Here is a 12,970-nt window from a genome sequence, read left to right as displayed (position 1 = left end):
GGCTGGTACTGACTGATAATACGGAAATTATAGCATAGAAGCGCTATGCCCCCACTGAATCCACCGAGCCAGAAAACAGGACAGCAGTCCCAGGGAAGCTGATCACTTCCTAAACATGAATATAAGCAAATAAGTAAGAGCTACTCTCCTTTTCTGCTAGATGGGATCTGCCACTCTTAGTCACAGAATGGTTTGGGTTGGAAAGGACCTTAAGATCATCCAGTTCAAACCCCCTGCCATGGGAAGGGACACATCATGCCAGATCATGTCACCCGAAGGCTCTGTCCTACCTGGCCATGAACACTGACAGGGATGGAGCATTTACAACTTCTCTGGGCAGTCTGTTCCAGCACATCACCACAGGGAAGAACTCCTTCCTTGTATCTAACCTGAACTTTCCCTGTTTAAGTTTGAACCCAATATCCCTTATCGCATTGCTACAGTCCCTGATGAAGAGTCCCTCTCTCAGATTAACTTGAACCCCAAAACACATGAATATTTCGCAGTCAACTCCTTTGAGGTTTTTTTATTCTTTTTCCAGATGGATTCCAATTCTCCTACCAGAGAAGGTCTGGTGACACCAGAACCATTGACAGTTCCAAATTCCAAGCCTTTCCCCTAGTTACACTCAGCAAAACAAGTGCTGTCTTTCCTTCCGAGGAATGACAACTCCTTTATCTAATACCACAGCTCTCAATTAAAAAGTCCCTCCTATTTCTTTTTGCAGAAAAGAATTTTATTTAGTCTAGAAGATACCATCAGATTAACACACAAAGATCTAGAAAGATAAAATCCAATTCAAGCATCTTGTGTGAGTAAGGCATTAGGCAACATTGTCTTGGCCTGATAGAGGGGCAAAAACCATCCAAATAAATCCTCAAGAATATGAATTTTAAAATAGCTAAAACGTTTCATTATAATTTAGGTATAGCATACTCAAGACACCTTTAAGTTTCTCAAATTTAAGGTATAAAGTACCTTAAAGCTAGATGAAAACCAAGTTTTCTTCCTATGCTCAAACTAAACCTATTGCAGGCAGAGTTTTTCTTGGCTTTTCAGTTTTTTGGGGGGAGAAAAATTCCATTGTTTGTGTTTTTCTTGAAGAAAATAACTTTCCTTCCTCCCCACCCACAATCCAGAAGAAAATCCTTATGCCAAAAGTAGTAAACCTAAACTTATTAGTCAGTGCTGTTCAAGGCACTTAGATCTGGACATCACATACCATCAGAGCTGAGAGCCTCTGCTGGAAGGCAGGAGCTGCCAGTTTGCTCTTTGGTAGTTCCAAGAGCTCCAGAGTCAAGGGCCACAGCAGCATCAGCAGCATCTCCAGCAGCTGGGGTTTGCTCATCCTTCTGCTCACACACACAGGGAGGTGTCCAGCGGGGGATGAACGTGATCCCTTGGGAGATCAGCTCCTTCAGATAGTGTTCAATCACCTCCTTGCCCTGAAGGGGATGACTCTCATTAGGAAAAAGCCACCCCATCTCCCCAGAACCAGCAAGGTGCAGGAAAACTTTCCTCAGGACAGATGACTAATGCTGTTAAACAGAAGAAAATAGTTGTCTCTTTCCATCTGCACAGCCCTGCTGGAAAACTTTGGAAGCACCATACAAATGGTGAATTACAACACTGGCCAAGCAAATGCCAATGCCAATGCAACACTTGTATCCCCTCTCCTGCTCCCAAGCCATCAATTAGCTGCCCTGTTCCTATGCAGCCCAAGGGGAAAAAAAAAAAAAGGCCACCAAAAGGAAACCGCTCTTCCCAAGCTGAGAGACAGGGTGCTAATTTTTACCCAGAACTTTCTCTTCCTGCAGAAGAACATTGTCCTCAGTGTGCGAGAAGCCTGGCACCCACCACATCCACTGCCATCCTCCTCTGGCACAGCCTGCTCCCTCCTCTGCACAGACAAATTCCAGCAAGCACACTGTTTTTCTGCTCAGTGTACGCTGGCTTTTTCTTACTGAGAGATTTCAGAGACATGAGCAAAAGTATAAAACTAGACTGGCTCTATCTCACAGAGGCACACTGAGAGCAGGTGTTTGAGAGCGGGGTTTCTGGCACAAAGGACAGCCCATCTTACCCGCTTGATGTTTGAGGTATACTGCTTCATGGCAATCTTTTCCACTGTGCTTTCAAAACCGAAAAATGACTTGATGTCGAGAGATGCAGATTGTTCAAAGCAAGTCCACTCTTCATTCTCAGGGTGAACCTAAGCCCAAAGACAGACACAGGGTTGGATGGTAGCAGACTTCTCACAACATATCAGTGCCCTTGCCCCTGGTACAACTGGCTATTTAATCTCCAGAGCTAGAGACTGAGGGCACAGAAGAGGCTTCCTATGAGGCACCAACAGACCCATATTTAAGTCAGGTTAATTCTCCCAGAGCAATGGAATGCATCATGAACTGGACATATTAATGTTTGTGGTTGTCCTGGGTTCAGCAGTAGCAGTCATTTTTCTCCTTCTTGGTAGCTGGTGCAGTGCTGTGTTTTGACTTTCGGCCTGGGAACAGAGCTGATAACAATGGTGTTTTAGTCTGACCAAGGACTTTGTGAGCCTCATGCTCTGCCAGGGAGGAGGGGAAGCTGGGAGGAAGCAGAGACAGGACACTTGACCCAAACTGACCAAAGAGGTATTCCATACCACAGCACGTCATGCCCAGGATGTAACGGAGAGTTACCCGGAAGGGCTGGGAGTCTGCAGGGTTGGAGGAGGTATCGGTCGGTGCTTGGTCGGGCTGGGGGGGGGGGGGGGGGCAAGTTATCGGTCAGCTGGTGGTGAGGTGTTGTATTCTCTTCTCTTGTTATTACCTTTATCATTGTTATTATTGGTAGTAGCAGCAGTGATTTGTGTTCTACCTTAGTTACTAAACTGTTCTTATCTCAACCCGTGGGAGTTGCATTCTTTTCGGTTCTCTTCTCCGTCCCTTTGGGAGTAGGGGGAGGGCAAGAAGAGGGGGGGACAGTGAGTGAAGGAGCTCTGCCTGGTTTAAACCACGACAGTTCTTTTTTGGCGCCCAACGTGGGGCATGAGGGGTTGAGATAACAACAGATCTGACCGGATTAATAGTCACTCGTTGCAATGCTGATTTATTGGCTCTCAGAGTTGTTCTTGTTGATCTCACAGTTTCAGAATGTAGTACCTTACTTAGAGCCCCTATTTGCTGTGTTAGTGTTTATCAAGTGTGGGGCTTGGGCTAAGGTTCTTGTCTCACTGTGCTTTATGGCAATGACTTGTAATACGGGCGGGCTCCAGCAGGAGGGCGGGACGGACGTGGCCGTGGACTTGTACCTGGCCGTCCGGCTGCTCTTCACCGGCCTGGCCTTCGCCCTCGCCTCCGTGAGGCTGCGGGGAGCCGAGGGGGAGCGGCCTCGGGAGCCGGCGGCTGCTGAAGCGGCCCGGGAAGCAACCGGCGGCGGGAGCGGGGCCGGGAAGCCGCGAGGGGACGGCTGCCGGTGGAGGAGGTCGGGGCGGTCGAGGAGCGGAAGGAGGCGGCTGCCGAGCAAAGGGAGAAGGCGGCGGAGGAGCCGAGCCCAGCCCCGCGACGGCCGAGAGCATTCCCCGGAAGCCGCCCGCCGAGCCCCAGGAGGACGCAGGAGACCACGCAGCATTTCCCAGCAAGGCAGAGGAGGAAGAGCTGGACTCAGGAAAAGAGAAGCTGGCGGTGGGAGAGCCGGCAAGCACAGCAGCTACACCAGCCCCAGTGACGAGTACAGCAGCATCAACTGAGAGTTCTGGAGGTTTTGAATGGCCTTTGGGTACCCTTGGGACCTGCCTGCTGATTGTGATGGGGATCAGCATGTTGGCACACACACAGAGTGTGTGCAACCCACCACCATTTTGTCTGATCTCAAAAGTTAAGCAGACTCAGGTTTGGGTCTTGTCTTTGGTTAGACGAGCATATAGGAGGACCAGGAGATTTTCCCCAAGGCTGGACAGTCATGAGTGGCAGGGCATGTGGGACAGCATGGGCAAGTATCTAGTCCACTGGGCCCCTCCAGTGCTTTGGAAGCGTCGGAGATGGAAGGCAGCTGTATGGAGTCCCCAGCAACAAGCTGCAGAAACTGCTGAAGGGGACAGTGAATTATTTTAAGCCAGGTGGGCCCATGGCACTTCAGGCCATCAGAGCAGATATGCAACATAGAGATGGACTCATGGTCGAGGGGTGGATTTAGCAATGGACACTATTGCCCAGATTATTCACGAGTGTGAACACTGCACACAGTCTCTCCTGCTCTGGAAGACTGTTACAAGAGATGGAGCCTGACATCATGGACCAGATGGACTCAGCAGTGCATGGACCAGTCCCTATAAAACTAACATAAGAGTGATGGCATATTGAAAATGTGGGATCTGAGCATGACGTGAATGGTATGGAATAAGGGGTGGGTAATGTCCTGGGCTCAGGAGTAGCAGTCATTTTTCTCCTTCTTGGTAGCTGGTGCAGTGCTGTGTTTTGACTTTCAGCCTGGGAACAGAGCTGATAACAATGATGTTTTTGTTTGGCCAAGGACTTTGTGAGCCTCATGCTCTGCCAGGGAGGAGGGGAAGCTGGGAGGAAGCAGAGACAGGACACTTGACCCAAACTGACCAAAGAGGTATTCCATACCACAGCACATCATGCCCAGGATGTAACTGGGAGTTACCCGGAAGGGCTGGGGGACTGCAGGGTTGGAGGAGGTATCGGTCGGTGCTTGGTCGGGCTGGGGGGGGGGGGGGGGGCAGTTATTTGTCGGCTGGTGGTGAGGTGTTTTATTCACATCCCTTGTTATTTCCTTTATCATTGTTATTATTGGTGGTAGCAGTAGTGATTTGTGTTATACCTTAGTTACTAAACTGTTCTTATCTCAACCTGTGGGAGTTGCATTCTTTTCAATTCTCTGTCCCTTCAGGGGTAGGGGGAGGGCAAGAAGACGAGGGGGGACAGTGAGTGAAGGAGCTCTGCCTGGTTTAAACCACGACAGTGGTTAACCCCAGCATTCTTTACATGCACAAGATTAAAAACTCCCTGCTCCAGCTGACCTGAACAGTAATATTTATAGCAAAAGTTGCACTAAAATAGTGACTGCTCTCAAAGTTTCTTTACAGAAAGGCAGGGATTGCACATACAATTGAAAACCCCTACATCTGCAAGAGAAGAAACACAAAACTTTTTTTCTAGTTTTGCATAGGCAACTCAACCACTTATGTTGGTCTTCCCCTCAGAACACAAGACATGGCAGAACAGAGGGATTTCCCACTGTCAGTTCAATATAGAATCCCAGACTGGTTTGCGTTGGAAGGGACCTTGAAGCTCATCAAGTTCCAACCCCCTGCCATGGGCAGGGACACCTTCCACTAGACCAGGTTGCTCCAAGCCCCGTCCAACCTGGCCTTGAACACTGCCAGGGATGGGGCAGCCACAGTTTCTCTGGGCACCCTGTGCCAGCTCCTCAGCACCCTCACAGGGAAGAACTTCTGCCTTACGTCTAACCTGAACTTTCCCTGGTTTAGTTTGAACCCATTGCCCCTTGGCCTATCATTACAGTCCCTGATAAAGAGTCCCTCTTCAGTACCCATATACGCCTTTCCTTTCTAGCCAGTTCCTCTCAGTTACTCTACATAAAACCTATGTACTTTTTTCCTTTTTCAAATTTAACCTTTTTCTGAGAGGGCTCAGCCTCTTCTCTGTAGGTGCTGCTGTTCACAAACTGACACGACAGAAAGAAATTCCAGCCCACACACAAAGACAGGAGCTCTATAAAGGACACAAATTCCCCCAGGGGAACATATTAAGTAACTGCAAGAGCAGGATCCTATTTCTCCAAGTTGCTTCAGAGAGCACTGCAGAAAAGGAAAGATGAGAATAAACCTGTTTCCGGTGCACTCTGGCAGGGAAAAAGGAACTGGTAAAAATAGAGCCGGGAAGCGCCGTGAGGATGCAGCCCACAAGCTCCCGCCCTGGAGTGGGAAGAGTGCTTCCCTCCGAGCCCTGCTGTTGACTTTCCTTCCAAAGGATATGAGCAGGAGGCAACACAGCCGAAATCAGCAAGTGCAACAACATCTGAGCAATTCTCCAGAGCTGACCTGGGAGCTGTCAGCATCTCTCACGATGAGGGAAGCCTGACCTACTGCAGTTTTTCCGGAAGCCCTTTAGCCAGCAAGTGATCTCTGCCTCAGGAAACCCCCTCAGCATCAAATACATTAACAGCTTTTCAACCTTTGTCTTGCCTGAAACAGCAGCTACTTACAGTTTGCTTACTTCCAAGAAGCTGAGCTGTTGTCCAGTTGCCAATGAGGCAGGTAAGTAACTGGATCTAGACTTTTGTTTAGAGAACAAAGAGCAGTATCTGATTGCTTCCAGAAACAGATGAAGCTATTTAATGGTGACTGAGCCCTAACAGCATAGTTACAATGAAAAAGCATACTACTGCTGAAGATACAGCCACAAAGTGAGACACCCCAGGCCACAAACAGAGCTCTGGACCTTCCTCCAAATGTTTCAAGCGTGAAGATCATAACAAGTGCAAGTTTTACCACCTTATATGTGGGCAAAATTAATTGCCAGGGTTCTCTCTGGCCCTCATCATAATAAATATTGAGGATTTCCTTCTAAATATCTAGATCTAAATACACACTCAAGCTCCAAATGCTTCTACTAACTTGAATTTCAACCACTACTCTCACTGTAGGGCCTAGCACTCCATCAGAGAAGCACAATCAACCTAAGAAAGTTTCTCAAGGTCTACAAAAGCATTGGAAAACCCTAAGATCCAGCAGCCTTCCCAGTCCAAGAGTGTCTATCCACAGTACGCTACAGTCCAGTGCTCAAATTCAGTCAAGCAACTTTACTCTGCATACGAGTACAGGATTTTGTTTATTTGTCTGTGAAGGAAGGGTTGGAAGCACTTACTGAGTAGCTACATGTCTCAAGAACGACAACACGGTTGGCAAAAGTCTCGTTGTGGGCTTCAATGCGGAGAGTTCGCTCTTTCCAGTTGACTGTGTTTTTCTGGATGAAAAACACATATTCTACCCCTGCAATCTGAGAAGGATGAAGAACCAAGAGGAGGAGGAAAAACAGAGAGAGTAATTTTAGGAGCCTTTATCTATCTGACCCAGTCAACAAACCCCAGGGTTCCACTTGCCTTCTTCAGCAGCCTAGGAGCATCCACATTCAGTTTGCAGCTCCGTTCAATGACATGTATAGCTCCATCATCACTCCTGGATTCATGAAGGATTTCACTCCCCAGGAAGACTGGGATCTCTGGACATGTAGGAAAGCGTTTCTCATATGCCTGGGAGTGAAAACAAAGCAAGTTTCAGATTCTGGATAGATCAACTTTAACTCTTCCCAAATTAATTAATTCCCTTACAGTAAAAGCCACACAGAACAGAGGCCCTTTACCTCTGAGGAAAAGGGAACCAACACAGAGGTTGAAGTTAAAGCCAAATAGTTATGAACAGAGCCAGGATCTGCTCATTTCAGTCATCAAGCCAAGCATGTCTTAACATAACTTATCCTTCACACAAGAAATAGAAGCAAAATAACTCAAACATCAGGAACCTAATCTTTGGCTAGCAAAAGCAAGCACAGCTTTTCTGATTTCTGCTAGCTAAAGGCTCAACCCAGAGACAGTAACATTCAAGTCAGACATTGCCTGTATGAAGAAGGCTATTGAAAAATATTTAGTACTCCTGTGCCTTAAAATGTGATGTGTGAAACAGTTCCAGCTGCCCTGGACTATCAAGGGTAAGGCCTCCAATTACTGGCTACTCACTTAATCCATTTCTAAAATAATTCTGTCCTGGTTCTGAAGTCTTCCTTGTTTTAATTAACCAAACCCTCTGAAAAGCCTTTTACCCAAAGCTTCATCACCAGCTGTAGCAAAAATCCAGCTTTTCATGGCCCTTGCGTAAACGGTACCTACTGTGACTCCTCTCTAACCTCTCATTACGTTGCAGGATCTTTGCAGGATGGAATGTTTTCCTTGCATTTCTGAAAAACATCTTGCATTTTGTGATGCTGTTGTAGATATGGAATTGAAGCAACTAAAGTACAAGCAGTCCAGGGTTCAGGTACAGCAGGAGGAGAACCTGTGCTCTCTTTCCATTGCACTCTAAGAGTTACACTGGTCTGGTCGTAAGATGTTTTTGCTATCAGTCCAGAGCTGAGCCCAACCTCTACAAACAGCTGCTAGCTTCCTGTCTTCTGTAAGAGACAACTGTTTTATACAGCACATAGTGCTCTCATGAGTCTTTATATCTTTATCTACCACAAAAGAAAACATTAATGTGATAATGATAAAGACCAGCTCAATTGCCAGCACATGCACAGCGCTGTGGGCATGCTCAGGGTGGCTGCAGTCTCCATTACTACAGCAGTTTGAAGGCTAGTTGCCCCATTCCTGTACCCTGGAATAATACCTGCTCTTAAAATAGCTCAGGCTATTAAAGACACATTCCCTATCTCCTGCTACTAGACTTCTGGATGGAATAGAAGTTATTTCAGATTATCATGGTGCTCTAGTATCAGGAGGAAAGAGCAAACAGACAACCAGCATTGAGTTAGCCAGAAACAAAGTGCAGAGGTCTTGAAGTCATCCTCTCCAAGTCACTGAAGTAGTGTTCTGCTTGTTTTGCCACATTTCTTTGAGAACTTCCCCCATATCCGAGAGACCACTGCACGTGCCTTCACCCCTGGTTACAAGAACAACAAAACCTGGTTTGATAAATACAGAACTTCCCACAGCAAGTGAGTTTCCAACAGCAATCCACCTGGCTCCATGCAACCAAAAGCACACACATTTCTTTAAGCAGCTTAATTTGTTATGATGGGACATCATGGATTCCAGCTACCCACTCCTAGTTACACTGCACTTCCCTCAAGGGTCACAGAGCAGAGGGGCTGCATCCCTCACTACCTGCTCTCAGGTATCCGCAGTTGCCAGCAGATTAATCCTCTCAGGCAAAGTTAATACTCCCTACTTGTGCCTCTACCTATCCTCCCCCAATCCTCCAGACTCATACAAGCAAGAGTCTCTCCAGGCCACCATTCCTTGTTACTGGAGCCTCAGTGGACAGTGAAAGCTGTGAACACCTTTGTAGGCCACTGGAATACCAGAATATTTAGCTACTGTTTTTCAACTGTTTGTCCCATGCCACTTCTTACACATGCCCTTAACATACTTGCGACAAGTATAACTGAAATTCCTACCCTAAAAGAAAGCTGCCCCATATAACCCCATGGCTTTGGAAAACAATAGTTAGCATAGAGATTAGACACCACCTCTAGAGCCAGAAGGTCACCTTGAGAATGGTACTAGATTATCCATACTTTTGACAGCAGATCATAAATTCACCCAAATACTAATAAAATCCCACAGCTCTGTTCCTGCAAGGAGCACCAGGCCCTCCTCATCCTCAGCTCACAGCACCATGCCCCATGCTGCCTGAACACAAGCACAGTCTCCTCCACCTCAGCTCACAGTGCCAGGAAGCAGGTAACGTGGCATGTGCCAGGGCTCCACCTTCACCAAGCAGGAACAAGGCTGAGCCAACACCATCTATTTCTCTTGGATCAGGGCTGGCCAAGGATTTCTTGCCTCAAGTACTCATATTTCCCACAAATTTAAGAGTTACAAAGCAGTTGGAGCAGAAGGAACTGCCAAATAGGGTGATCTCAGCTTCTCACCCTCTGCTCTTTCAGGGGTACAGCTGTGCCAGGAACATTTGAGGGAGTCTGCAGAGAAACAAGAGCTGTTCTACTAATGATCAAAGTACAGATACCATTCCAAGGCCTCACTTCAACTGCTTCACTGGGGTACTGAGCTGCAAGAACCTCCTCACCACAGAAAGGACACATTGGCCAATCTGAAGCCACACACACCACTGAATCCAGGTATCTCTGGCTTGCACTTGAAGATAAAGCCACCGGATCTCATCACACAACTGTTTCTTTCTCCACTAAGTATGCACTTGACCTAGAGACCAGCTTCCTAATGTCCTGGTCTTGGTTTTACTGACAGTTCAACTAACAGAGTGCAGTCACTATTTCAGACACGTCTATGCACAATCCTAGTGATATAACGAAGGTCAGTCTGAACCCATCACCTAAATAGGTGGAACATTTCCATATTTGAGAAAATACCAATGTGTGAAAGGGATTCCAAGTCCTTTGCTAATCTTTGCACAACTACTCAAAAAATACAGCAGCTGAAGATGCCTGAGATCATATGAAGGACAGCTGAAGCACCACACTGCTGTCGCAGTAAAGTTGTGCTAATAACATGCCTGAGCTTCTACCCCTGAAGGGACTGACCTGTGAGAACAGCCCATCCTTTGCACCCAGCATCCTCCGCAAAAACACTAGATTTCTGTTCCAACAGAGAAATTGAAGGAAGTCATAAAGACAGATAAATGTTTCAAGGTGTTTTTTCCAAACCATTGACAGAACTAGAACTAGAGAAGGCTCTGAGGAGACCATACAGCAGCCTTCTAATGTCTAAAGGGGGCCTACAAAACATCTGGAGAGGGGCTTTGGACAAGGGCCTATAGAGACAGGCTTTAACCTGACAGAGGGGAGATTGAGATGAGCTCTTAGGCAGAAGTTCCTCCCTGTGAGGGTGCTGAGGCGCTGGCACAGGGTGCCCAGAGAAGCTGTGGCTGCCCCATCCCTGGCAGTGTTCAAGGCCAGGTTGGACGGGGCTTGGAGCAACCTGGTCTAGTGGAAGGTGTCCCTGCCTGTGGCAGGGGGTTGGAAGTGGATGAGCTTTAAGGTCCCATCTCAGCCAAAGCTGACAAACAATTAGTCACATGACAATTAGCAATGATTAATCAACAGTGATATGGCTGAAGATTAAATCAGTAAAGAGTGCTTTGACCAAGGTGTCTCTGCAATCTCCTAGGAGATGCCTCTGCATGGCTTCTCCTCTGCTGGCCAAACAGATGTATCAACACTGAAATAGAAGAAAATCAATTTGTGAGAGGAGTCTTTGAAAACAGAAGGAAGCCACACTTAAGTGTTCTTAACACTTGGCAGGGGGGGAGGTGAAATACACCATAATCAGTACAAAAAAAGTAAAAAAAAAAAAGCATCCGTGAGATTGCCCTGAAGGTCAGGCAGATGCCAAACTTTACCAACTTCTACAAGTGAACAAATCAAGTAACATTCTAAAGTCTCACAACCACAGAGAAAAGGAGAAATTACCCTCCTCTAGAATCCCCCTACTTCACCTGCCTAACTCCTCCTTCTCCAAGGCAGAGTCCTTTGCCTTAGCAGAACTGAGGTGTTACATATTGACAATGTAAGTGTTTTCCTGCTCCCCTTCCAGTTTAGTCTCCTGCAAACTGACAATAGCTGTACCCACTGCTGTTCCCTGTATAAGCCAGAGAACACAGCCAGAGGGCAGGATCTTTTCTAACAGCTACTCCTGTTTCTCCTCTGCAGGTTTCAACATCCCTTCCTAGCAAGTGACCGTGTGTAATCAACTACACAGAGGCCTCAGGAATTCAAAACAACAGGACTTCCAAGCACTGAATTACTGCATGAAACAAAACACCTCAAAACCCAAACCCTCCTGCACACCTTGAGGCTTCTGTCAGCTTCCACCAGCCCACTGTCTGCTGGGTCCTGGGGAGTTCTGATGTGCTCCAAGAGAGGCAGCTTCTGGTAGATGATCTAGTTTCATACATTAGTATACCAGAGGAAACATTATCCTCTCAGTCTTGCGGCTGCATACCAACTCCCAGAGCAGCAGATCTGGCTCTCCATGCACCAGTCACCCAAGACAAGCTTCTCACCAATACATACCAAATAGGCAAACTGGTTTGGGCTCTCCCTGTCAGTATGCAGATCCTTTAGCAAAGTAAAGCTTGTGTGCTGAATGCTGCTGTGCATGAAGTCATGCAGAAACGCATCAAGCTATTTTAGAATGGCAGTTGGCAGGAAAACATTCATGTTCTACTTGACAAGTGATGCTCTGAAGTGGCTGCATGGCCATCGTGTCCTCAGGGCTTTTTCATAGTTGAAGCGATTTCTTAGTGACAGCATCATGGAGATCTGCTATTTCAGATTCGAGTGAGAGCACAAAAAAGGGAAAAAGTATGTACTGACTCCTATATGGTGCCAAGATGAACTTAAGAAGGATTTTCCAGAGTGTAAAAGCTCAGCTATGGGGAAAAGTTACATTGAGTAGAAAACATAAAGGAACCAAACTGTTATGCACCTGATGTAAACAGAAACTATTACAGTCAATATTGTATGAATGTATTACAAGGATAAAACTTCATCCTTGTGCTAAAAGCTAAAACACTTCAAGCTCTCACCATCAAACACTGTTTTAAGCCATGTTAACAAGATTCTTCAAGGTCATGTTACAGTCACATACAGTTTGCCAGGATAAAGGAAGAAAGTATACACCTATGTTCAGATGAACAGGAAATGAGGGGGATATATAACAGGCTTTGAGCTAAAGATGTCCAGATCTCCAACCCTTTGAGAAGGGAAGATTAGAAGCAACAAAGATCCCTCATCACTTTTAAGTGGGAAACAGATGCATTTGGACTATCTTTTGAGCAGTCTGATGATACATAAATGCTCCTCTCCAGATTCAGGTGTTTTCAGATTATGACCTTCTAGGAAGGTTAGTCATCATTTCATCTTGCAGTCCCTCCTGTTAAGAACAAGACTATATGTTTTCACCATACACAGTAACCCCTTGGCTTTGTAACCACTACAACAGATGCCAGCTACTTGCTAACCACAGTAATGTAAAATAAAAAAGCACATGGAACAACAGGGAGAGGGGAGGGTCCAAATGAATAGTTGGGGTACAGAAGTGTACTGAAGTTAGGGAAAAGGGAACTTAATTTTAAGGAGGTGCAGAGCATCTGCAGAGTAGCAGAAAAAGTCTCTGGGTCCCAAGTGGAAAAAAAAAAAAACAAACAAAAACTGTCCTGGGTTCAGCAGGACACAAAGAACAAAAC

General features: G+C 46.5%; 1 protein-coding gene across 2 annotated transcripts in view; it reads right to left on the bottom strand.

Moving 5' to 3' along the window:
• The window catches only part of SEC14L5 (SEC14 like lipid binding 5), a 39,862-nt gene that overhangs the window by 12,769 nt on the left and 14,123 nt on the right, over positions 1 to 12,970 (bottom strand). The window contains exons 4-7 of one of the 2 annotated variants that reach the window (XM_057407992.1): positions 7,132 to 7,281; positions 6,897 to 7,028; positions 2,084 to 2,212; positions 1,223 to 1,445 (exon numbers count right to left, since the gene is read on the bottom strand). In XM_057407992.1, coding sequence (XP_057263975.1) covers positions 1,223 to 1,445; positions 2,084 to 2,212; positions 6,897 to 7,028; positions 7,132 to 7,281 — 634 coding nt within the window. The remainder of the gene's footprint in view (positions 1 to 1,222; positions 1,446 to 2,083; positions 2,213 to 6,896; positions 7,029 to 7,131; positions 7,282 to 12,970) is intronic. The other variant, XM_057407993.1, reaches the window with a different exon arrangement.

Source organism: Pezoporus wallicus, unplaced genomic scaffold, assembly GCF_028554395.1.
Source record: "Pezoporus wallicus isolate ANWC-B61680 ecotype Strahan unplaced genomic scaffold, APGP_CSIRO_Pwel_v1 contig_4012, whole genome shotgun sequence".
Taxonomy (NCBI): domain Eukaryota; kingdom Metazoa; phylum Chordata; class Aves; order Psittaciformes; family Psittacidae; genus Pezoporus; species Pezoporus wallicus.
The sequence above is the reverse complement of the archived record's forward strand: the minus strand, read 5'-3'. Positions and strand labels throughout refer to the sequence as shown.